At 41.1% G+C, this 27803-nt stretch overlaps 2 protein-coding genes across 6 annotated transcripts in view; both read right to left on the reverse strand.

Annotated features, from left to right (window-relative positions):
• Window positions 1-6567, reverse strand: part of slc12a7b (solute carrier family 12 member 7b) — a 100040-nt gene extending 93473 nt beyond the window's left edge. For 4 of the 5 annotated variants that reach the window (XM_079489150.1, XM_079489147.1, XM_079489146.1 and 1 more), the window contains exon 1: window positions 6052-6566. In XM_079489150.1, coding sequence (XP_079345276.1) covers window positions 6052-6280 — 229 coding nt within the window. In that variant the 5' untranslated portion in view covers window positions 6281-6566. Of the gene's footprint in view, window positions 1-6051 lie in introns of all 5 variants that reach the window. The other variant, XM_079489149.1, reaches the window with a different exon arrangement.
• An 11195-nt stretch (window positions 6568-17762) lies between these two features.
• Window positions 17763-27278, reverse strand: LOC306913230 (microfibril-associated glycoprotein 4-like; the record flags this gene model as incomplete). Its single annotated transcript, XM_079489820.1, has 5 exons — window positions 17763-17829; window positions 18244-18430; window positions 18601-18697; window positions 19028-19169; window positions 27229-27278. The coding sequence occupies 5 exons, from the start codon at window positions 27276-27278 to the stop codon at window positions 17826-17828; spliced, it is 480 nt and encodes a 159-aa protein (XP_079345946.1). The 3' UTR covers window positions 17763-17825.
• Window positions 27279-27803: the final 525 nt, after the last annotated feature.

Raw genomic sequence — 27803 nt, forward strand, 5'->3', positions numbered from 1 at the left:
TTGGAGAAGTATGTATGCATATTTAAGGGGACCACAAGGATTGTGTAAACGCAAAACGGCAAGGTCGATTTTCTTTGTCCCTATCCAGCCCTGCTTGAATGTGAGCAGACCATTATTAGAAAACCAAATTGGTTCAATCAATACCCTGGTACACTTCTACAGAATCCCCAAGAGCCGACCACTGCTTCCCACGTATTGCGTGTAATGTTACTCACTTTCAATAAAACAACATTTCTGTCACTCTTCAGAAATACCAAGAAATGTTAACCGTTTGTGTAGTTTACTTTGAAATAAACCAACAGCCTTTATGCTCTCATAACGCTGCATTGCTCTTGGGCCTACTACTATGCTTCACTTGTTGACAGTGGAAAAATGGCTAACGAGTCATACATTAGCCTCCACTGTAAGCAAGCAGTGTTCAATAGGTCTCTCTTCTCCAAGGTGGCTCACAGACAGCAATCTACCAGTCCAGTGGAAAACAGGAGAACAGATAGCTGACAAAAGTGTTTTTGAGTGGTGCAGCCAGCCACTCCAAGGAACAGCAATGTGTGTCCCCTGTGTCTGTCTGTCCCTCCCTATGTATGTATGTATGTACAGTATGTCTGTTTGTCAGGTGACAAAGTGGTGCTGTTCAGCTTCCCACTGTGCACAGGTGCATGATGGGAAGCTGAGTTTTTTAGCCGACTCAACAGTGACACCTTAGGTCACTGTGCAGTATTTCCGTACTCCAGCGGACATGGAGACATACATAGGGACCCACATTGCTGTTCCACCACTCAGTTCCAGACAGGTCTGATTTATTTTATTTTTTATAATTAACTGGACACAAGTTTCTCCTCAAGCTACTATTTGTCATTTATTTATTCCATCTATTATTTAATCCACAGACTAATCAGATCAAACAGGCATAATGAAATGTATGCATGGAGGAAAAACTGAGCATCTAAGCATCTCATAACAAGATGAGGGGGGGCCATCTTGTTATGAGATGCTTGCTGGTTTTAAGCACCGACTGTACAAGAAAATAGATTGTACCTCTGCAATGGAAACCCACCTCTGTCCGCATTAAATGATTATCAAATTAAGATGATGAACTGAACTGAATCATCATCTGCTAATGTTAACATAATCTGCAATCCTCCTAGGGTTTAATCTTACATCTGTCACATCCAATAGCTGCCGTCACTAAATTGATTAAATATGATTCTTGCCATCACTCATGTATTGATTGGAATATTATGTTTGCCAAAGGGGAAGGAACTTAAGCAATTAGAATCCATGATAAATAGCTTACTTTGGACAACAAAGCACTCTAAAACATCCATTGTTTTCATGGTGCCACTAGGCCCACTACTACTGTATATTCAGTAGGTCTCCCTAAAAAAGAAGCTTCAGTTAAAAAAAGCTTCAAGTAAAGGAAACGTACTGTAGCAGTATATGCTATTTCTTCAAGATATGGCCAATGTTACTTGTTTTCCACTGGGTGCAAGAAGCCGTTTTGTGACTCATGACTTTAATAGTCACTAGAATGAGATTTTATTACCAAGTATGGGATACGTTCAAGGAATTTGCCTTTGGTATGTTCTGCAGCCACACCAACAACATTTAACACAGCAGCACACTGACAAACTACATTGAAATACAGGACTTGCATTAGTGGAAAAAGGACACAGCAGACTAAACAACACAGACAAAATTCATGCAGCCTAGTATTTTAGGTAGCAGGTGACATTTATCGATGCGTGATGATAACGTGTAGTTGTGGAGCAAGCATTGAGCGCCAGTGGTGACCAATGACCATTGTACAAGTATATGCACTTGCGATACAAGGTTCAGCTGTTTAGACAGTCAGAGATAAAGCGAGAAAACAAGAGAAATTCTATGCCAATCATGTAGCGGTGATTGGCTCACTTACTTGCACAGTAATAATTTGCATGTAAAGTGCCATGTATTTTTTATGTTATATCAAGTTCAAAACAGTTGCCATCTGCGACATACAGTAGGTGTGAGGGCTTTTATCTTGGAAACATCATTATTGATGATGGATTATGTTATTCTCTGCCACCATAGTAGGCATAGCCTTCACCTGGCCTAATTGTCTGTAACCATGGCAAGGAAAAACACCCTCTGTGGAATTCTGTAACAAACAACATAGGCCTAGTCAGGGGATTAAATGGTTCACACACTATATCCCATATCATGCTGAAACAAGTGCACTTAAAGGGACACTTCACCCTTTTTGCAAAAAGATATATGTTAACACCTTGAGGGCTCGGGCCTATTTAATCCATTAATAAAATGTGCCCATCGTTTATAGCGCCCGGACCACTTTTACCGGCGGACCGGAAGTTGTTGTGAATGTCTGTGTAGCAGCTAACAATAGCCACACCACTCTAGAGTCGATCGACAACAACGGGAGGTAAGAATAAATCTATTGCGACTAGCAACTGGACTGCGGAGCGCCGTCTAACACAGGATATTTTTTCATAATTAGACGGGATGATTTAGATCGCGAGTTATGAACGTTTTAAGATTTTTGTTGTCGTCCGCTAAACAGGCAGGGAACATTTTCGATGACGTGTCACTGTTGTGCAACACCGAGGATTGGGCAACAAGCGCTCCTAGGCCCTTTCTGAAACCAGTCCCTTGACTTGAAGTGCTCTCGGGAGGTTCCCTCGTCAGAAAGTGCCCCTCCAGCTGAATCAAGTTCCCTTCATTAGGGTGCTGGGTATAAAAAACTGTTTGGAAATACACTCGCCCTCCTTGTGCAGAAACAGGAAACAGACACCATTCGTTGCCATGGTTACCATCACGCAATTGTGTTACCTGTTATTTTGTTTGTACAGTTATATTGCATTGTATCGTGTATGTTTGTGACATGTGGATTTCATTAATATGGAAAAAGGAAATACAGCGACATGTCATATACATCCATGGTGTTTATAAATCATTGTGTTAAAAGTTGTTTTGTTTGTGTGGTTTCATAACTTTCATTTATAGTTTTTTTCACGGTGGGGTAAATAAAGAGCCCTTGTGAACACCCTCAGTTGGAGTGTTGTCTATTCTGCATCAGATGAAGATTGTTTAGGAGGAGTTTATTTATCATTTATAAATATGTGACCGGTTTTGATATCATTAATCTCCGTCGTTTTTATCAATCTCCGTCTCGGGCAACTGACCGTGCACTTGAACTTGACGGTGATCTCCGTCTTGCGCCTCCAAGGGGTTAATGACGTTTAGAAGATTTAGAACACTTTCCTGGGGGTCTTTGTGTGTGTAATATGTGTTTTAAGATATTCCTTCCTGGACTAAAATTCCCATAATGCTTTGGTGCACTGCTCCTCATTGTGGATAGGGGGAGGGCTGTCTTACTGAGACAACATGTAGTCCAGGAAGTAAGTGCGCCCAGTGTCCATGACATCAGAGACACTGGGCTCACTGCTAAAATCAAAAATATCTAAAACCACATATTACACACATAAAGAACCCCAGGAAAGTGTTAAAGTTAATGACTATTAGAAATCTTCTAAAAGTCATTAACATATATTTTATTGCAAAAAGGGTGAAGTGTCCCTTTAACGCAGCACGCAAGTGCTATCCATTGTCACGAGTCACGACTCAGCATGTAAGCAGCATACGCGGGGGTCATCGCTATATCTTCATATAATAGGTCCTCAGTCCTCACTAATAATCTTGAAAAAAATGGCGCAATTTTTTTCTACTCGGTCTGTGTCTCATAGGAGGGCTGTGGGCAGTTCCGAAACCGTCTTCCAGTGACATCATCGATGGGGAATACAAGCTAATAAAAACTGCAGGCTTTCTAGTCCTGAAAAGTTGCAATGTGAAAATGGAAGCCATCGTTCTCACGATAATGAAGATCTAAACATTTTTGTAAAAAAATCTTGTTTAAAAAATAATCTGCCTAATGATGATGTCACTGGAAGACGGTTTCTAAACTGCCCACAGCCCTCCTATGAGACACAGACTGAGTAGAAAAAAATCGTGCCATTTTATCATGATTATTAGTGAGGACCTATTATATGAAGATAGGTTGAAAAGTGGTGAAGTGGTCCTTTAAATGACCTAAATAGGTCTCTAACACTAACAGTACGTTTTAACAGCGGGCGACAGCCAGACGAATTTTCCGGAAGTGCATTATTTGTCTATGGGACCCGGCGACTACTGGCGATAGCAGGCGAACGGGTGAAAAGTGGGCGGGGCAACGTCACCCGAAAAGATACAAATAATTAATCATCTAATCATGATGACTAATCATCATTAGTCTTGCCACAGCGCAGACACATTTGTCCGTGTACAATACGGACATATTGATGACCCCTGCAACAGGCGCGCACACACGCACACACACACACACACACACACACACACACACACACACACACACACACACACACACACACACACACACACACACACACACACACACACACACACACACACACACACACACACACACACACACACACACACACACACACACACACACACACACACACACACACACACACACTCCCATGACATTGTTAATAAAGAGACAAGCATCACAAAAACAATAGCTACCCCTCCCTAGCCGAAGCAGGACATTATCCTCCACGATGAAAGGATGAAGCAAATAACCTCTGCTAATAAAACATTATTTTCTGCCTTCTCCACACAAATAGATCTTGTAAAGAATAAAGATAATATAACTAGAGCTTGTCCTCAAATAAGCATACAGATGATACATCTACAACATGCAGTATACTACAATCCTTACCATCTGTGTACCTACAAGTTGGTGAAGAAAAGTCTTCATCGCTTCCACAAGGTTTTCCAATACTAGCCAAGCTGGAAATGTAACTGATTGGTTTAGTGGCCCAAGACTTTTGCCATCCTTAGTGTTGTACCATGACCCCTACAAAACACAATAGCAGCAACACTTCTGCCTGATATCAGCATCACCAATCAATATAGGGGTTGGTTTTCCAAGGACTGTAACAGTGTTCAAAACACACTTTTTTGTTTCTTCTGTCTTGTAGTATTTTGTGTCCCTCGTTAAATCACAGGAAAGCATTAGCCGGTTAGGGTTGGTTACTTTTTCTATACGTCCCAAATACAGAAAAAGTATTACAAATACAGAAGGAAAGTAGTCAATCGATTGATGGAACAAAATAATGTGGATGTGGCTGAAATAAGCTGACATTCTGCAGTGTGAATCAATTCAGAACATGACCAATCCACCAGGCATGTGATCTGTCTCTAGAAGCAAAGTAACAACACAACAAACAGCCCATGTTCAGGGGAGTACTCTGACTGGGACACAGGGACAGTCTCTCACAACATATAGGGAGTGACCCAGCACAGCAGAAACCGACCACCAAAACACCCTATTCTGCAGTTCTGTTCTCCCGAGTCCCTCTTATCAGCCTCTATCTCTGTATCTCATTATCTGGCCGCAAAATAATTAGACAGCTGTTGGAACAGATTGCTTATACATAAGGTCATTAGTAAACTGTAATTTGGCGTGCCTGCATGCCTGCTCAATGTCCCATGCACCAACCAGCACAAGCTGCCCTTCAACCTGTTGCTATAGTAGCGACTGGATCTAACGAATCATGATAAGAAAAATACATAGACCAGTTACACCCACCCACGTGGTAGTGAGCCAGCCAAGTAAGACGCAAGTGATGCTAATGCAATTTTGCACTGAATGGGTGTATTTAACATACTGAATTGTTTTAAACGTCACATGGTCCACCGACCACCGTCCACCTATTTAAATTAAAACAACACTTACAGCCACGGTGGAAAGTTGACAGTGGCTTCCCGTGACAGCTTTACGTCGAGATGCTTTCAACAAGTGAAAAGTAAAGAGCTCCGCTGCCGCGCCAAACTTGAACACAAAGTGCCACAAAGAATACTCCTCTCCGACTGTCTCCTCATTACATAACTTTACATGACAGCCGTTGAATTGCATGAATCATAATCCGTGGTTCCATGCTCATAACAGACATTGACTGCGATGCGTGCAACCGTTTACCGTCCTCCTACCGTATTTGTTGGGTTCTCTCTCGTATTTCAGGATTGGAACCAAGCCGTCGGAGTCGGCGGTAGCTCCTGCGACCCCTCCTCCGGTCCCCGCTTCTGGCTCTCCCCCGCTGACGGTGTCCGTTGCGGGGTCATCGTGGATACCCGCCTCGACGTGCTGCTCCTGCTGCCCTCCCAGTCCCTCCTCCTCCACCCCTTCCCCGACCGGCACGACCACGAATCTGTCGCTCATGTTCTCCTCCTCCCCCGCCGTGTCTCCCCGTGTCTCTAATGCCGCTCAGTGCGACTCTTTTCTAGGGTGAAAAACTTTCCGTTTAGCGCTGTGATTCAAACCGCCTGTAGTGTAGTAGAGTGGTTGCTAGCGGAGGGGGACGCACGCATGACAACGTATGTGGACGCACATACACTACTGACACACCACATGCGTCATGCACACACTACAGTGTCTAACTGCACTACTACTACACACTCACTGTGAGACTCACACACACGCACACGTTGATCCGAGGATTGATTACACTGAAGGCGTGCCCGCCTCATGGTCTCCGCTAATTGGACAAGAGGGTCGAGGAGCGGTGTCAATCAGTGTCAAAAACAAATCAGGGCCATGAAAACCCAAATATGAAATGAGCGAGTTCTATTATTTGTGTAAACTTTATATGTTGTGTGCAAATGAGTCAACATTGCATCATGAGTAAAGTCGAATTGAAAGCCGAATACTATTCCTCTAGTTTACATCATAGATAGATAGATAGATAGAGAGAGAGAGAGAGAGAGAGAGAGAGAGAGAGAGAGAGAGAGAGAGAGAGAGAGAGAGACACACACACACACACACACACACACACACACACACACACACACACACACACACTGTAGCCTACTACTGGCATATCATCTCCCACACTCACCACTCTCATTAGGTTTGCTGGGACAAATAACACCCAGTCAATACCCACTTTTTACATCCTATCAACATCATTTCATTTAATCGTTAATTTTCCATTACAGCCTCTGACTCTCTGTGAGCTCCTGCTGAAAATAGATGTCTTGTAAACAGCTCAGAATGGGTCATTCAGCCTATCATGTTTACGGGAATACTTCATAATACTTTTGGCATATTAACGGTATGCACATGATGTAAATCATTCCCCCAAAGATGCAGTATGTCACAAGGAAAACTGGAGAGAATATCTGTTTCCATTTAGTGAAAGTAACTTTTATACTTGGCGTTTAACCACTTCAACCCACTTCCTATTCTGGGGGAACATCAACAAAATTGGCTCACAACGCGTTACAGCTCACTGTGAGCTTTTAGTTCTGCAAATGTTGGTGAAGACACTTGAAAATGTACCAAGCACAGTCTTGTTGCGACTGCAGGTCGCATTTACTATAAATCTTGCATTTCCCGTCCGTGTGTTGTATGGTTGGTTGGTCACCTCATGCCTTGTGACATCACGTGACATCATCAGGAATGGAGATCCCTGATATATGGAGATCTCTAATGTCATCCATATTAAGCCCATAAATGGAGATCCCTGATGTCATCAATATTGGGCAGCAACTACCTGACCTCAAACCTCAAACTACCTGACCTCAAACCTCAAACCCTTAGATCTCCATATATGGAGCTGACCTGTTCTGACATTCCAAATGTTGATCCTTCCCCATACATCCTTCCTCTTCGATGTCTCCCTTTTGACTGATACCTGTCCATTTAAAACCAGCTCAGTGGCCTTGTAGTTAGAGTGTCCGCACTGAGACTGGGAGGTCGGGGTTCAATCCCCGGCCGGGTCATACCAAAGACTGTAAAAATGGGACAATGGGACAATGTGTCAAGTGTGTGTGTGTGTGTGTGTGTGTGTGTGTGTGTGTGTGTGTGTGTGTGTGTGTGTGTGTGTGTGATAATGACATGCACAAAATATGGATGCCAGGTTGAAAGTGGTTTATTAAGACCGACTACACAAATCGGGTGGATGGACAAGCCGCTCAGGCAGGGTGTTGGTCTGAAATAACAGGGCTGACACAGACAGTGAGTGACTTGTAATCCATCATTTGCATGTTACTATACTCATCTTCTGCTGACCATTCACACTATAGGAGCTGAGTGAGAACAGATGTGTGCTTTACTGTCAGCTGCCTGCGTGAGAAGAGAAATACAGTACTGCTCACACGTCGCTTCAGAGAAGAGACAGATGTCAAAATGTTTGTTTTCCTCCTCTCTCTCTCATTTTATATGTCCATTTGTTTAATCAGTAAAACTCTTGTTATCTGCGTTTTGTACCAGTCATTCATTTTAATCAAATTAGTGAATCACATTATCCCTGATAATGTGTAGAGGATAGATTTCAAAACATAATGTGCAGGAATATGCACACTAACATGTAAATATATTTTCCATGCTTCTGTATTCATGATATCTTATTAGTTATGATAACAACGTGCCCGGATACTGTGTTGTATTCTGTATTAGTCCTGTACCAAAGTTGGTTGGTTGAATATGTGTTGTTGTTGTTTAATCTACCAAAGGATAAAATATGTATTGTGTAAATATTGTAAAAAAGAAAAAAAAAAGAAGAAATGTAAGGATAGGTTAGGAAAGGATATCAACTGTCCTCGTGCTCTCAATGCTCAGTGTATTGTTTTCCTTTGGGAGAGAATTTAACAAACAGCCTTCCTTCCCTTTTGATTTCCCAGAGGGGTTTATCAGAAGCTTTGATGTGATGCATTAAGCCTTCATAGCCCACATTGGCTCTTTATTTTCACTGTCAGGTAGAGAAAATTAGCTGTGAAAAGGATATATAGCACTGGGGGTCCCCACTTTCACATATACTTCTGCTAACTGGGGTTCAGTACCATCTAGATTAGAATATTAGTGATTAGGCGGTGTAGACATGCCTTATTTGCTGGTGCAATGACTGCAAATGGGCTGGTGGGTCTGTCATCTGTCATGTTGTCACAGTCACACTTTAGCCCACCCAGTGACTAGCCAAAAGCAGTCACGGGCCACGGCATGTTTGGTTTATTCCCTACTGGTGGCATTGTGGGGGCGACAGGGTGGGGTTCCAAAGACAAGAGGGCAATGGGAGGGCAGGGGTGGGGTGAATTTGGAAACGTGGAGAAGGTTTGAATGCTGTTGTATAACTCTGAACTAACCTACCCCCCATTACAGCTCAGCAAATAGCTTGTTGTTAGATCTGTCTTTCATCTCTCTGTATCCCTCTCTGTGTTAACAAAAAAAAAGCCCAGAGGGATTTTTAAGGCATCACTAACTTTATAAACTATGTGAATAGCAACATTATTCAAAATAAATTAGCACAGTAAGTTCTCAAAATAGATAAAAGTGAATTAAATTAAAGGATTCATTGGATAGGATAGAAAAACGATATACAATGGGCTTCAAATGGCATAAATTTACTAACTTGTATTATCGACACTACTATATTTATACCAGTAAGACGCCCTGATGATCCAGTCTTCTCCATGTATGGCTATCCAGGGTTTGATGAGACCTACGGTCGCAATTAAGGGTATTTTCTTGTCCCCAGGTGATGGGAAATTACTTTTACAGCTTCACTCAGCAGATGGCTGCTCAGATGAGCGCAAGCCGGGAGCTGTCAGTGGTTAAATGTCTTGCTTAGGGACACTTTGACACATGACTGGGTGTAAGCTGAGTGTCCAACTGGCAACATTCTGATTCCCAGACAGCCTCTTTACCCACTCATCTACAGCCACCCTTCAGTACTGTCAGTACGTGTGACCTTGAATCCACACTGACATTACATAACTTCCTGTGGCAAGTTAGACCAAGACAGAGAAATGAGGTTCAAACCCTCAACCGGCTGTGATGCACCTGACCCCCCCCCCCCCCCCCACACACACACACACAGTAGGCTATACTCAAGCCCCCTATGAATACTGAAGCCCAGAGGATCTCATTACAGTGTACAGACAGCATCTGCATTTGCCCTGAACAGCAGACAAAAACAAGTCAGTCTGATCGCCCCACTCCACCCCAAAATATCTCCATGTGTTTGATTATGCACAAAGTATGAAAACAAAGTGCCTGTGGTCTCCGAGGCTGTGCACAATTTGTGACCATTTGGAAACTTTGGACACAGTTAGTGAAAAGTAGAATTCCTCCAACATACAGTACATGCGCAGTGCTCACTCACACACACGCACGCACGCACGCACGCACGCACGTACGCACGCACGCACGCACGCACGCACGCACGCACGCACGCACGCACGCACGCACGCACGCACGCACGCACGCACGCACACACACACGCACACACACACACACACATTATTATTAGTGCGGTACGATTTTCCAAATAATTCCAGACTTTGATGGATTAACAGTGGAGTGGCAGGCATAGAACACACAAAAGATGCCTACAGTACATAAGATACATCTGCAGATTCCGCACACTGGTTTAAAGCTCCCAAACAATTTGTATTCATGGCGCCATAGATACAATTGTTTGGGAGCTTGGCCATTGAAAGAACACTGGTCATTGACTGTTTTTTTTATAAATTTTTGGTCACTCAAATATATTTGGGCCGCCCACAACGAGCACAATGACTAGAATGATATTTATGTGAGCCTCCATTCCACACTGTTATCGTTAAAGTTGTGGTGTGGACTTGAGTTAGATTTAGAATAATACAATAAAACATATTTATAGTTATTGTGCTTGTTGTGCATTGCCCATAAGAGTGTCATGTGAAATGTATATTCTTGCTGTTTGGTGCTCTTTACATACAGCTCTACTATACTGTACTCTGCAGCCATTGTCAAGCTATAGACCCAGAAGGGTGCTGTAACAAGGACAAGGGCAATGACACAACAGTGGGGGACCTCTGGTGGGATAAAAACAGCTTTTCATGCAATAGCGCTGACCCAAATACAACCCACATACGCATCACTGGCTCCTGTAATTTCAGTGAGTGGCCCCCTTTATGGACTAGTGAATAATAGTGATTACCAATGGGGAGAGACTAAAAATGGGGAGTCTTTTACTGACTGTAAAACTGCATTGACACTGGTGTGTTCATTTTCTTTAGATGCAATATCACTGATTAACTCAAATAAACCTACAGTAGCCGATACACACCAGAGGTCACAAACTTTTCAGCTCAAGGTCTAAGAGTCAAATCTTGTGCCTCCCCAACACCGGGACACAAACATTGTGAATCAATTACTGAGGTAAGCCGCATTACAAAAAATGTGAAAATTGTAGATTTGACAATTCTCACAAAGTTCAAAATCTGTCATGAAGCGATGCATTAAATGAAAAAATATCTGAAATTCTTTCGATGTATGAAAACGCACAAAGCATAAAAACTCATAATGACTTTCACTCAGTGTCTCTACATCCCTCCTTGTTTCTGACATTTATGATCCGACTCGAAGCTTTGTCTCAGCTGCTGTTGGGGGGGGGGGGGGGGGGGGGGGGTTGGGGGTTATTTTGAGAAGTGGACAAAGAGGAATGGGATGGTTGACATGCCAGCAACCGCGGACGCACGCGCACGCACGCACACACGCACACACACACACACACACGCACGCACACATGGGGTTGGGTCCCCATGGCTCTTCTATGTTGTGATAGGCTGCAGCTGACCCATCCCATGTCCACATGGGCGTTTGGTGGTAGGCTATATGTGGGGTCCCGATAAGTGAGGGGGTTGAAAATTACATGAATTCCTTCCTGGCCATTATTTGTCAGCAACACCAACATTTCTGCTTGAATCCTCTCACATCAAAATGTGTGTGTGTGTGTGTGTGTGTGTGTGTGTGTGTGTGTGTGTGTGTGTTTTTACTTATTGTTCCACGTTCAACTCATTTTGCTCATCATGTCATTATAGATTAAGTCTATTCTGGCCTACTTGAAATGATGCAAGTTGGAAATGTCTGTGTCCCTTTTATGCCCATATATGGAGTTCTTTGTCAGGCATGCCCAAATGTGGAGTCTATGCAGATATCAGAACATCATTGTGATGTCAGAACAGGCCAGCTCCATATATGGTGAACAGGTGATGTTCAACGTCATTAATGCAGCACGCCTGTGATGCTGCAGGAACGAGCCCGCAGGGCGAGTTCCGAAATAAGTGCATTAATGATGTTAACCCACCCCCTCGAGTGTAATATAGAGGGTATGCGCGTGACATCATCATCAAACCCGGCCGGAAGTTATGCAGAAATGCCTACTGAGTGGCAAAAAACTACTTTCTGGCCCTGACAGCCCATCCATCCACACAGAAAAGTCCTATCTGATTGAATTAAACAACATTAAACAATGTTAAACTCACTTTGCCTGTTGCTTTGCCACTCGATTTGTCACTCGATGTACCATCCACTTTAAGCATGCGCATACCCTCTTTTGATTGATTGATTGAAAAATGTATTAACAGTTTGCAGAATTACAGTACATTTCAAGCACAAACTCAATACAAAGGCTGTTAACTGTGAGTGGACGACCCAATTAAGCATTACACTTGTTTCCAATAGGGTCCACCATGTTCAAATCATCAAAAACATTTAGAGACGTACAAATAGACACTTCTATATAGACAAAGGACAGAACAGGAATTCATCATAAAGGAGGTAAAAAGGGAAAAGAAACATATACAGTGAGGGAAAGATTCACGTTCAGCTCCGTTAATTTGTTTGTTTTCCTTGGAGGAGCTGCGTTGGGTCCCCAAGTCGGCTCCGTGGCCGTACCTTGAGTTGGCTGTGTGGCCGTGACCGTCTCTTGTGTTGTCCTTGTGTTGGGTCCCCAAGTCGGCTCCGTGGCCGTACCTTGAGTTGGCTTTGTGGCCGTGACCGTCTCTTGTGTTGTCCTTGCGTTGGGTCCCCAAGTCGGCTCAGTGGCCATACCTTGAGTTGGCTGTGTGGCCGCGACCGTCTCTTGTGTTGTCCTTGTGTCCGTGTTTGAGGGATTCCGATTTTACAGGGGCCAGTTTCGAATTGCAGCCGTCCGTAGGTGCCCTTTGAGAGCTGTTTTGAAGGAGTCAAGGGATTCGCATGTCTTAATGACTGTTGGTAGGGCGTTCCACATTTTGGTGGCATAGGAGCAAAAATAATTTAGTCCCTTGTTTGTGCCAAATCTGGGTTGTACATGGTTCGTTGCACTCCCTCTGGTGTTGTGGGTGTGGACTTCGTTAACATTAAGGAAGTATCTAGACAGGTACATGGGTATCTTGGTGGTGTATCGAATCTTGTGGACCAGACCCATTGCAAGATGCTGTACTCTGTCGTCGACCCTAAGCCATTCCAGCCTGTCGAAGTGGGCAGGGGTGAGGTGGGTTCGGGGAGCGAGGTCAAGTAGGAGCCTGACCAGTTTGTTTTGGGAAGTCTGGAGCCTGGTTTTAAGGGCCTTTGAGGTGCTGTGGTACCAGGAGGTGCATGCATAGTCAAAGAAACCCTGTACAAGGGCTCCTGTTAAGGTCTTCAAGGTGTTTTTGTTGACCAGTGAGGAGATCCTGTAAAGGAATCTTGTTCTATGGTTGACCTTTTTGATTACGTTGGTGGCCATTTTATCACTCTATTGCAATTATACAACTGTTACCCTTAAAACTAAGATAATCGCTGAAAAATAATACTTTTTCAATGACAGCTGTAGTCACTACGACCACAAATGTCCCAAGAAACTAGCTAGCCTGCAGCAGACTCGGTGGAATTGTTTGTTTTGATTAGGCGTTGAAATAATGTGGTTTGAAGCACGGCTAGAAATATGTTCAACCAATCAGATTGCTTCCTCAAAACGACCTGTTGTATAATTAACATTTAACACCAGACCAGATTAACACCAACATACATGAACACAGTACAGGATTCAAATAAAATGTAACTGGACATTCCTGAACTTACAGTCTTTTATTTAAACCATTACAGTGTGTCTGTGACTCTGTATGACTGGAACTAAAAATTCCAAAAGTGAATGAAATATGAGAGTGGCTCTGACCAGTAGGTTCATCTACTCTACACTACCCATTTGAGCAGTGGAAAAAGTACTCACAATTTTTACTTAAGTAAAAGTATCAATACTGCAAATGCAATGTAGAAATACTCTGTTGCAAGTAAAAGTCCGGAATACATTTACGTGAGTAAAAGTACAAAAGTATTGGTATCAAAATTGACTTAAGTACGTAAAAGTAGATGCGTCACATTGTGAGCTTGTAGATCGGCAATTTTCAGACGGTCAAAATGTATAGGGCTGAAGTGGGTAGCTAATGTATTTTTTTGTAATAAAAATCCAAATCTACAAAGTAACTATAGTAACTAAAGCTGTCAAATAAATGTAGTAGAGTAAAAGTGCAATATTTGGATCTGAGATGTAGTGGAGTAGAAGTAAAAGTATTGTATATTGGAAATACTCAAGTAAAGTACAAATACCTCAAAACTGTACTTACAGTACTTAACTAAATGTACTTAGTTACTTTCCACCACTGCATTTGAGAAAATGGAGATGATGGAATGAATATAACTACCCCCCCCCCCCCCCCCCTCCCCTCCAGTGTTGCAGTAAATAACATTCTATCTCACATCGCCTGTCTAAATAAGATATATACTGTATGAAAGAAGTTAGAAGCATTTATGTTTATGTTTTACAGAACACTGAATATACAGTGTATACATTCCTTCATAATCTATGCTACGTATGTAGCATGACACATTGGCAAGTGTCCGTCTGTTATATGGATTTCTTTTCCTTGATTCATCATCCCATGGACATGGTAATTGCGATTGGTCTCCACCACAGGATATGGTATTGAGTTATCAGATTGTTAAAACATATGTGACACTTCCATACATGAGTCACATTTACAGGTTCACACAACCGAGAAGAGTATTTTACTTACGTGGCTAGGAGGTCCAGTGAAAGGCCTACATACTCTCCCAAGATGGAGGAACAACATTTTACAATCTGGGAACCCTAGGCCTTTGTATGGCTACAGGGAGACTGGTTCAATCCTATCCTAAATCTAGGCCTAAGACGTGACACCTCAAAGTGGGGTACATTGCATCCACTGGTCAATCCAAGGGCCTACCACTCCACTCTCTTGATATGTTCTTTCCCAACTCTTGGAGAGTATGTAGGCCTTTCCCTGGACCTTCTAGCCCCTAGAATGACCCGAGGCCCACCACTTAAAAACCACATGCTACGGTGCCCAAATCTGAATTTAGGTGCTCAAATGAACTCAAACTGAAGCAATTCAGTAAAGGTCAACACTTCCTCCTGGGGTCATTTTAGGGGCTGGGACCTCCAGTAAAAGGCCTAAATACTCTCCAAGAGTTGGGGAACAACATATCAAGAGAGTGGAGTGGTAGGCCCCCAGGACCAGTGATTCAATGTACCCCACTGAAAAATAGCAGATCTACAAGCTCGTAGCGTGGCACTCGGTGCCGCACTACGAGCTTGTAGATCTGCTCAAAGTTGAAGGGCTTCAACCTTGGGTACTGGGTAGCTGAAGTTGAAGCTCTGCCCTTCAACTTTGGGCACTTTTACATGTAGGCTGACCCAAAGTTGAAACAGTTGCCAGGGGGACATATCTGGGCCTGGGGTCCTCATCGTTGGATATGTTGTTCCCACAACCAAGAAGAGTATTTTACCCTTTACTGGAGGTCCTAGGCCCTAAAATGACCCCATGAGGCAGAGGTTCACACCGACCCTGGTTTGGGCTTACAGTAGGCCTATACACAGCTAGGGAGGGGAAAATAAAAGACACAGTTTTCAGTGTTTCCCTCCCAGGTCATAAAACCCACATTTGCACTCAAAGGACAACTGTGGAAACAATTAAGCTCAAACATTTGTGTGCTATCCTTTATTTTGACAGCTATACTGTAAAACTAGCCTACAGAATATTTGTCATTAAGAACGTTGAATAATCAAGTATAGTGTGACACCTAGTGGCTGAATGCCGTCTAGTGTTACATTAAATTAAACTCCATTGTATAAGGTTATAGCTACTCAGCAGCACATAAAGTAGCCTAATTAATAAAGAAAAATTGTTCCTGTAACAGAACTGCACTGATGTGAGGGTTACAGGTCACTACTCCTATTTAAAATGTATTTACATGAGGAATCATTATTGCAATTATAAAATGCATTTAAAAATGCTAGGCCTACCAGCAAAAGTTAGAACCAATGAAAATGTAATCTGACAGTGACAACCAATGACGTGCATCTATACGACCTTACGCTTTTGACGTCAAGTTGCTCCATTTGATCCTGAACTTTGTAACTGGGAAGATCAGAATGACTCACATCTGAATACAGAATATACTGGAATTGTGTATTCATAACACCGCGTGGTATTTATACACAGAAAAGTTTTAGTCTGATCTAAATAATGTTCCATCATATAATCTTGTTTGATTTATGATATAATTATATATTACAATTAAAAAATCTATAACCTGGATTGACAACATATTTGTTGCAATACCGGTAAGCTAAAAAACAGACGGAGTCAGAACTGTAGGAGGAGGCAGGAGTTTAGACATGGTGCAGGAGTCTGTTATATTTAGTAGGCCTAAGTGTGACCCAAGTGCACAGCAATAGAGGAGGCGTTGTTCAGGTTTATTCACAAACAGGGAGAAGGAGTGGGATAATAGTAGATGGGTGGTGGCTCTCCAGGTTGGCCAAACTCAGCGTGGGAATCCAAGCACATACAGGCAGTGCTTGATTGCAGGATGGAAGACAGGTGCAGAGAATTGGTGAAGGAGAACAGGTGTGCTGAGTAGAGCCATGGAGTAGTCAGAGAGGGGGGAGTGGCTAAGCAGTGCTTGCATGTGAAGGTGAGGAGGAGTGAGCCGTAACAGGAGTCATTGTGTAATAATTGTCATTTAATAATTGCTAGAAGTATTAATGTAATCAAAGACACAGTGGAAAAGAACAAGTGCAAATGGACTGGTAGTGTATATATGTTTCTGTTTTTCTTTTTTGGTTGAAACTGGTAAGTTGTTATCTGAGTGGAAAGGGCATATGAAAACTGATTTGAAGCCTGTGTTTCAAGCCTCTTCTCAGGTCTCAGACAGGCAGTGGTGGAAAGTAACTAAGTACATTTACATAAGTACTGTAGTACAATTTTGAGGTATTTGTTCTTTACTTGATTTTACGGTATTTCTGATATCCAATACTTTAACTTCTACTCCACTACATCTTGGATCCAAATATTGTACTTTTACTCCACCACATTTATTTGAATACTTACTAATTTTGATTATTATTACAAAACACTTAAGCCCTAAAATACATTTCGGCCATTTGAAAATACCTGATCTATTTGTATACATTTGAAAACCTGAAAATGGGACGTTATGCATAATGAGTACTTTTATTTTTGGTACTTTATGCCAACACTTTTGTACTTTTACTCCTTTCAATTCCGTACTTTTACTTGTTATTTTCTACATTGCAGTATTGATACTTTTAACTTAAGCAAAACAATTGAGTACTTCTTTTTCCACCCCTGAATTAAACTAGACATGTACACTGTATGCATTTTCCTCCTGGTCTTCCCTGCGTCGTTGTGGTCTGATCTTCATAGCAATAGACTTCAGACTTGAATATCTCCATGCATTCCATCCAACACCAAACGGACGCGTGTCATCAGCCAACAGATAAATCCCATTAGGATTTGAATGATGACAACTGTTGTACCAGAAACCTCCCAGATTAGCTTCAGCACAATTATGGCCATGCGAGCTATCCTGGTCTCGGTCTGGGGTGGAGAATTTCTGTCCACTGTGAAAGGCTAGTGAGTCACCTGTGGAAAGAGTTAAAAGGACAAGGTAAGGGCAGCTCAACAATAACCACATCATCATCATCATCATCATCATCATCATCATCATCATCATCATCATCATCATCATCATCATCATCATCATCATCATCATCATCATCATCATCATCATCACCACCACACACTCATCATAGCCCATTGTCACCAAAAATGCAATAGCAACTATTTTAATATACTGCTCATACAGTACATACATGTTTATTATGCCACTAATTAATTTTCCAAATAATGCGGATTTGAGCTACTACTGGGTGCTCCTCCACATTGAAATTCTGACTGTTAATTTAACAGTCAGGTTGTACTTGTAATATTGTCAAATTAACACTTAATTGAACTGTGTGATGAATGCAGTTACAGTGATGATCTCACTTATCTTACTTGTCAAACATACCTGCTCCTCCATTTTGGAAACGATCAACGTGCAGCAGGTATCCATAGGCCTCTGAGTCGACTTCAAACGAGGCATACTGGGCAAATGCTTTGCTCCCATGAATCGCACTAAAGTCCTCCATGTCCACTCTCAACTCGGTTCTTCTGTAAGTCAGGTGGAAGAGGTTCTCCAGCCCTACAGTAGTAAGACATTACAAGGACATGTGTTGCAACTTGCAATGTTACAAGAATTGCTGTCACAAATTCCTTGTTAGAGGGTTGTGTATGTCTATCAACCATTTATATTACATCATTCTCTGCACCTGTCGATAGAAGATGATTATTCAACATACTGTAGCTTCTCACCTAGCCAGTATTCTCCATCAGCATTGCCAAAACCTCTCTTGTAATCGTCCCAGGGTCTGTAAAATGACACTGTGCCATCCATCCGTCTTTGGAAAACCTTAGCAGTAAAACAGAGAGTGTGACAAAGCAACAGAGTGAGTGAAATCTAGAGATATGATAGTATGAAGTAATATGCAGCTCTGCTTATCCAATAACATTGACTTAATATTAATATTGAGTCTATATTTTTATAGAATATTCTATAGTCTATACTCTATATGTTATATATGCTATACTATACTTAAAAACGTAGTTGTATTGGTGCCACCCATGGATATGACATTTCACACACTTTCAATGCATTCAGTAAACATTTTCTGCACAACGTAAGATGGCATGAGAGTGAAATATACTGTACAACCATCCTGCAGAACAGAAATATTCTTACCGTCCATCCCCCTCCGTCAGTGTCCATGTCACAGTAGACGTCTACAGCAGCATAGTCATCAACGGGATAGATAGTGTAGACACCACTGGGAGCTGCATTAGATAGATATGTCTGGAAGTCCTGACAGTCTAGAGCCCGGAAACTCACAACCGCCGGAGCCAGGAGACACAGGACCAACACCACTTGATATAATAGCTAGGATTAAAAAAGAAATGAAAAAAAATGTGATGTATTTTTTGCTGGTCTACTGACAATATTTTAGAACTTATTTCTAACAATTATGCCATAACAATGCAAGAGGCCTACATAAATAAAATTAAGCTAACAGGACCAGTTGCATAGACTAAAATAGTTCTTAACATTGAAATAAACTAACTGCTTAAACCCTATACTAAGTTGACCTAAGTCATGTGCTCTACTATCTTTGCTGAAAAAATAATTCTATGAGCACACAACGCATGGCAACAAAGTTGTAGATCGGCTATTTTTGCTGAATGTTCAACCCAGAATAGGAACGCTAGACTTCAAGGGGTAACATGCATACTCTATGTAGGCCTAGAGTAGGCCTCCAAGTTTGTATGTACCGTGGATATGAAATTTGTCCCCAATAAAAACAATATATAAAAAGTATATAAGTAAGTTAATAAAAGTTTGCATAGAGAAATATCAAATGTCTAGTCAAACATACATATCCCTCTTCCCTTAGGTCAGTGCAATTTCTCTTACCATCCTGGTGAGGAGGACAGAAAGACTGTGGATGGTCCCCTTGGTGAGGTTTCTTTTATATGTAGCCTAGTGGTTATCACATACACAGTGTCCAAAATATTGAATGTCAATATTCCTGGAACTCCTGGAAATCATGTCCAATGCTGGGAAGACGTGTGGGAACGTTGCACTTGTGCAACAGGTGCGGCAAGCTGCACTCATGCTCAGCCCTGCTAAGCCTTCGTCACTCCCCACAACGAATAATATAAAAAATAAAATAAAAAGGATTTCAACTGTAAAACAGTTATTGGTGTACTGTAGTGCATTGTGATTGTTAGCCTATACTCCTCTCTCCATTGTTTTATTTTGCTCAATCAATTTTGCTTTTACTGCATGTGTCTGATTGCTGTATCTTTCCTGCATATCATGCATTGATTCTTGCTGGAAAAGGATGGTGGTGTTCACTGTTCACTGTGAATGTAACGGGTCCAGTTAAATGGACTGATCTCAACATAAATTCTCAAGATTCTCTCTCTCTCCATCATCCGTTCTGCTTCTCTTGCATGCTCCGCATTCAAAAGAAAGTTGTCAAAGACAAGGAGAAATAGGTTGTCTATTGGTTTTAAAACTTTCGGTGCCCAAGGCACACCAAAGGGCCCAGGGAAGTTAAAATTTCAGTTGTCACTCATCACTAAATGTTTTACTATTTACTATGACAACTATTACTGAAATCCAATATTTTTAAACAAAATAATTCAAGGTCCAGTCTCAAGGCCAGCTTTTGTTTGTTCTGTCTAACTTATCATTGACCTCTGAGACCTCGGATTTCAGATTAAAGAATGTCATAGCACATAACTACACCAAATGTATATAGGGTTATACATAATAATATCTAAGGTTTATAATACCCAGAAAGGGTTAAGACACCCACCTGTCAAACTACTTCACTAACGTCAATGAGGTCCACACCAGAGGGAGCTCCACTAATCACGTTCAACCCAGATTTGGCTCAAACAAGGGGTTAAATTCGTTCTCCTTCTATGCCACAAAAATGCAGAGATACCTCCCTGTCAAAGACCATCCTACAGGGGACAGTAGAGAAGAAGAGAAAGCAGAGAAGAGGTAGGCAGAGAAAGTCCTGGAGGGACAACCCAAGTAATGGACTGGCTGCAGTTTCCAAACCACACCCTACCTCGCACTGGCACAGCAGAAGACAGAGAGCACTGGAGATCCCCGACTGCCTAAGCATCCACCTATAGTATAGGGCAGGCCATGGGATGAGTCGAGTGAGTGATCACGATAGACTATGTGGAAAAACTCCAAGAAACTGTTATGTTGTTTTCATGCGCCACAAATTGCTTGGGGGACCCTGATGTAAACATAAGTCTTAGTGCTTTTTCTGGAATTATCCTCTTAGCAGATTTTGTATTGACCTGTACCTGGACTGGACTGTACATTTTCAATGAATCAATCAATAAATCAATAAATCAATACATCAATAAATCAATCAATCGAATCTAAAAGGAAATTAAAACTAATTGAACACATTGGCCAACTTAATAGCCTGGGATCTTATAATTGTAATACAAATCACACTTGTGTGAAGTGAGGGGCGCTCTTATCATCACACACCATTCCGTGTTCAGCCAATCAAATCATCACAGACACACAAAGCTGGACATAGGAGAGGCTAGCGCCCCTCAAAAACCTTAAGACTAGAAAATGATGTGTTTATTTCAGAACATGTTTCACTATCACTACCATAGGTTCACCTCACCCTAAAGCTAGGTTGGCATCCCCATCTAGTGGCCAAAATGGCAAACTTCAATTATTGGCGGTGGCCTTGAGATGTGCAATGAGAAAATCAACCTAAAACCTATGGGGTCCCTTCCTTACATTGGTAAACACCTTACAGTTCCATGCTGTTCCAGATTGATTGAGTTTAAGTCTGAATTTGAGCATATGGAGATGTGATCTCCAACGCAGTTTTGTTTTAGTATAGCTATTTATTATGAGGAACTTCAACTATGTGTGGGTGCACTGCACTGTTACGTTCAGTAAATGTCCTGCTTTGAGGGGTGACCAAGCCATGTTGTGTGTTGTTTTCTTTTGTCTATCTGCGTGTTTCTCTTTTGTTTTTTGTTGTAAAACTTGATTCAGGGTATGCGGTTTATAGGACTATACTACTTATTTTTGATACTAGCACAGTCAAATATTATATTAAAAAATATAACATATGTTATAATATTGCATTTATATGTAGGCACATTATTTTCTTTTGTTATGTCCTGTATGGGTGTGTCACATGTAAATACGTCATTATTTTAATAATGTAGGCTATGCCCTGAAATCCTGAATTTTTTATCGATTTTGACATTTTCAATCTATGTAGAGGATTTTGGTCAGACAGCAGCTGAGATCCTGCAACCAACTCCGAACATACACAAATGCAAAATAACCTATAAGGTGCTTACCCTCTTGCCCCAAATATTTGGAATTCTGCAATGTGTTAGTCCATAGTTTTCAATAAAGAAGTGTTTTAGTTAGGCTAAAGTAAGTGGCTGAACGCCATTCCCCACTTTATGTTGCAACTGTAAACGGTGGGGCTGAATTAAAAAAAAATTGTGCTGCTGGCTGTCTTAACATAATAATAAACCATAGTTATTAAGTTAATGTATGTTTTGGATTCAGCTAAATCTGAACAGTAACTAAAGCTGTCAAATAATTATAGTGGAGTGAAAAGTAGACCTACAATGGTTGCCTGACCTCTGAGATGAAGTGGAGTAGAAGGACATTTCAACTCAATTAAAGGTTCCTCAAAATTGTACTCAAGTACAATTGTTGGGTAAATGACTTGTACTTAGTTACTTTCCATCACTGAGTAAAGTCAAACAAAATTGTTGATTTGAATGAATTTTATTTAGATAAAACTGAAAATTAAAATTGTATAAAGTCCAAAGCATTTATAATGTTAACACACAATCAGGACGTGGAGCATTAGCATCACCCCACCTCTAGCATTCTGTAGATAATAAAATATCAGACCTATATGTAAGAACTCCCCTGGCTAGACCCTAGCACAGTTCCAGATCCCATTACCCTTCATTGATGAGGTACGTCACAGTCACAGAATATACTCACTTTAATATGAACGTGTTAAGTTATTTTTTTTTTACAGTTTAGGAAAAGCTCATCTTACTGCACCTTTCAACACAACACATGTTAAAATAGGCATAGTATGTGTGGTCCTAAACTCCACTTATACAGCTACTTTGAACCTATAGGCCCTCTGGGCAAGAACCACAAGATTTAGGTGTGCTTCCCAGGCACTTACAGCCTCAAAAACAGCCTTCCAAAGCAAGCTCAATTGAATGCTCCCCATTATAAAGAAAACTTTTTTTAACAGCGGTTCTGACTGTCCAGGACTATAACACACACATTAACCCACCTCTGTTAGTGGTTTCAACGTTCTTCTCTTCTGTGTGCGTGTGCGTGCGTGCGTGCGTGCGTGCGTGATGTTTTCTCTTTTTGGTATTTCATTTTGTTATGTCTATGCTTTTGTTTTATTTGTCTTGATGTTTTTGTGCTGTGTGTGTTTCTGTATGACTACATCACTGTGGTGCTCACATCCATAAATAAAAATAAAGTATATTGCACCGCAAACCCTTAATCTTTCTGATTAGTCTTCAGTGCAGCATGCAAATAAAAATGTGCATGATGGTGTATTCATCATCATCCTCATCGTCATATATATTGTTATATTAACAATATTCTTATATAGCAATAACAATAGGCCTATATTAAAAAATATATATTAACACCATTAGTTTAAGAAAGTAAAGCAGACTTCATTTATTTAGTTTATTTTCCTCTACAGTATTCTGCATTTCAAAGCATGCCAAAGGTTTCAGTTCCTGCATAGTGCTGGCTATATGAGTGCCAAGGGTTTTGATTATTTTATAAGTAGATGTTGGTATGTACAGGCAAGGAGTGACAGAGCAGATCCAGTGTTGTGTAAACTGTACCAAAATGACGAGCAGATCCAGTGTTGTGTAAACTGTACCAAAATGACCCCCAAGTGCTGCAAATACCGGCAAATATTTGGGAACCATCAAACGTGTCTGTCGTGCTTCATAGAAAGTTGATCAGAGCTGAAAAGAGCTCAGCAGAATGGAATAGCGATTAACCACTATTTTGGTCACGTCATTGTAGCCCAAAAAATTGTACATCTACAAGCTCTCAACGAGTCACAAAATTTAACAAAACAGTGGTTAACCACTTAACTCATATACACTTCATCATCATATGATATAGCACAAATAGTTGATACTGTACAAGCTCATAAAGCATCACAAAAATGACACTTGAACCACTTAACCCCATATAGCCTTCGTCATGCAATAAATAGCGAAAATAGCCGAACTACAAGCTCACAATGCGTGCGTCACAGTGAGACGTGATTTTCTAACGTTTTTCATTTAGACAACTTTGGAAAATGTATGCGTATAATGGCACGCCCAAATTAGGGACGCCAGGTTGAACGTGTGAAGGTGTGTGTGTGTTCCGTGATAATTGGCAGTCACCATATGGAGGAGGCGATGCTTCCTGTACCCGTGGGCCATGATCTGTACCCTGAAGCACTTGTTGAGTTTTCCAAGTTTGTGCATCTACTATTGTTTTGTTTGTGTTCAAGAATTTCTTGTTAAATGTGAACGCAAATAAAGATGTTGCGTGTGCGTGTGCGCGCGTGCATTTGTGTGTGTGCATGCATAGTGCATGTCAAAGAAAGGGAAACTTACAAAACAAGCCACCAACCACAACAATCGTTCCCCTCAACAGACGTATCACTATGTTTCAAAGTAAACCTTCTACTGTTATTATATTCAGTAGGCCTATGCATTACATCACTGTATATAGTTAGCAATTGGATATAATCCCTAAATTCTACCATCCTTTTGAAGGTCAAATAAGATCAGTGAACATCCACATTCTAGAGTTGAGGTTGTTTATGAATGTAAAGATAGGTTTGATGAATACTTTTTTGATTTACACGTTGTGAGCTTTTACATCTGCTATTTTCAGTGTGCAACACTGGCACACAACAACGAAATCAGGCAATACAGTGCAGGCCACTAGGTGACTATTGAACAGTACGTGCTACTGAACATGAGATGGTGAGAACCCAAGGCTGACAATCACTGACTCAGGGTACATTGAGGGAAAAAAAACAAAAAAATAAAAATAAAAGGTTTTTCATTGGTACAACACTGGAAATCTCAATATGTCTTCTTAAATAAGATGTAGCATTTTGGACACTTTGGACCGACAGCGCATCTCAGTTTAGGCTATTTTCACCAATTGTTTGCCTCAGAAAGGGACTGATAGGGGTTTGGTTAGGTGGCTTAGAATTATGGATGGTTCTATAGGCGAGCTCTTGAAACATGTTCTATGCTAGACAGTTAGCAGTTACTGAAGTGAGAGATATTTGGACTGCTGAATATCATGACACCTACAGTACCAAAAACAAAAGGTCCCAATATGGAGCTAAATTAGGCTCTATATCTTGTTTCACACGTGGCCCCTAAAAGATCACATATTTAGTAGAACCATTTAGTTCCATTTAAAGGGACCATGTGCACAGTTTGTACAGAACTGTACAGGAGGGGCGAGATCCTTTAGCGACGTGCGTTCCGAGTCCCGACATACAGCTGTAGAACTGTATTTAGGTTCCATAAAGAATCCTTTCAAGGCCATAAGTGAGCTTGTGAGTGTGTGGCAGGGCAAGATGTTTGATGACCACAGTCAGCAAAGGCTGACATAATTTAGATGGAAAGTTGTGCTTTTAAACCAAGTAAAACCAATACGTGAACAAAATACAAAGCAAAGAATAAACCAATTTAAGTCATCTTATTGCATCAGCTTGAGATATCCATGACCATGATCTAACGACCAGAGGCAAATAAATTGTAATAGTTTCAGTCAGATATCATATAATATATGCAGTACCTATGTAAAGGTACCTTAAATAAAGTAAAAAAATCTTTGAGTCCGCATTTCTTCCTTGCTAAAATGGCCTTTTGTACAACAGTATCTTATATAATGTATACTGTAGCGTTCTCTGGGTGCAGGTGTCACTAATTCATAATAATTTAAATAAAGGATAGCACTCAGCCGATTCTATTTGCTTAGTTTAATGCTATACCACCAAAATATTTTCAGCCGCTCGGCCTTCAATAGTGGACAGATGGCTGGAATCCTTTTGTGGTATGGCATATGAATCATTAAACTAAGCAAATGGACTTTCCTGAGTGTGACCATTTAGCTTAGATGTTGATAGCTGAATAGGATAACACTCTAGGTGCACACAGTGGAATACGTAACAAGTTGTCCAAATCAATTTGTCTTCAATCCCAGATATCCCAGCAGATATTTTAACTAATGTCTAAATACAAATTTCAGTCAACATTCTTTTTTTGTTTGTTCAACTTAAACTACCCAATGGAGCCAAACTGTGTGATTTTAAAATCGCCACAATAGTGCAAGAACGAACCTAAAGGTTTTTGAGAGTCCTGCCCTACCCGGATAGAACAAAGCGTGACATTGGTTTTCATGTCCCCTTCATGAAATGGATTGTCACAATTTTACATTTACTGCAAAAGCAATGGAAGTGGAGAAAAAAACAACATATCGCGTTTAGACTACTACTGCAACTCCCTTCACACTGGGATTAGTCTTCTCTGTCCTGCCTCCAAGCTCTTGACCAGGCTCTTGACTGTTAGGCTACCATGAAGAGAGACCATAACCATGCCTCTCTCCACTGCCTGCCACTTTGCTGCCATAGCCCCAAGGCATTCCCTTCTCTGTCAGATCTGCCCCCTCCACCCAGTCTTTTAACCTATTTAGGACTGAGACCAGATTCTACAAAATCTCTTCTAAATCATGACAGTTTTCTGAAAAACCTATGTTTCTATAATCAGTGGTGCTCACTGCTCAAACTATTTCATGTCAAGGACCCCAAAAATAATATGTAATTGGCCGCCGACCACCATCTGAACATGTTGTTTCAGGGACCCCCCAGAAGACAAGTTATGAGTTAAAAACGTTTGCTGTAAAAGAATATATATTCAAAGATCTGTGCCACATTTTCAAGATTTTTCAAAAATAGCAGATCTACAAGCTTGTATAACATTCATCGTACAAGCTAAAGTATAACATAATGCTTAAAACACCAAAAGGGGTTCCTGTCATGGATGGTTAAATCCAGGCTCAAGACTCCTTTCTGTTCACAAGCTTTCAAAATACCCCTGATGGTTGAATCTTTTATTTTTTTTAAATTAACATTTTACTACTGACTGTCTACTATAACTGTATGGTGTGATTATTGACTTTTCTGTTCTGCTGTTTATTCTGCACAGCACCTTGTGCTATATAAATAGTAAATACAGTAGAATTTATTTACTATGTTAGTCAGACTATAAGAAGGTCTTATTTCCTACAGAAGGATGGTCTTGCTGCTAGGACTGTCACACCTCTCAACGGTGACCATGGTGGACTATGCATGGCAGGGGCGTCCTCTTCCCTGAGCCAGGCCTAAACCTGACATGCATACCAAAAAAGTGGCTGCTTCACAATGAAACCAATTTGGCATCCTGATTACTTTGCCTTTAGGGACGGACACTACCTGTAGAACATCTGTGATGTCAAAAACAACCAGCAGGTATAAAATGACTAGGAATTTACTTGGAACTCAGTTTTTCTTTCTGCCTATGTGGTGAGTCGCTTCATGGATAAAGTTCAGGACTTTTGAAGTGAAAGTAAAACGTTTGACAATCCATTTCATGACGGGGACATCTTAAAGATATGAAAAAAGTGTGTGTGTTGGCTAAACAGACATACTGTACATAGGAACATACATACAGTAGACATAGACACACACATGGCCACGCTGCTCAACAGTGCCCAGCGGTATTGCAGCTGTCCGTACTCAAACAGACATACATGGAGACCAATGTTACTTTCTAAAGTAACTTCGTTAGGTTACTTGATTACTGCCATTAAACATTATCCCGTT

The sequence above is a fragment of the Electrona antarctica genome (assembly GCF_951216825.1).
Source record: "Electrona antarctica genome assembly, chromosome: 20".
In the NCBI taxonomy this organism is placed as follows: Eukaryota; Metazoa; Chordata; class Actinopteri; order Myctophiformes; family Myctophidae; genus Electrona; species Electrona antarctica.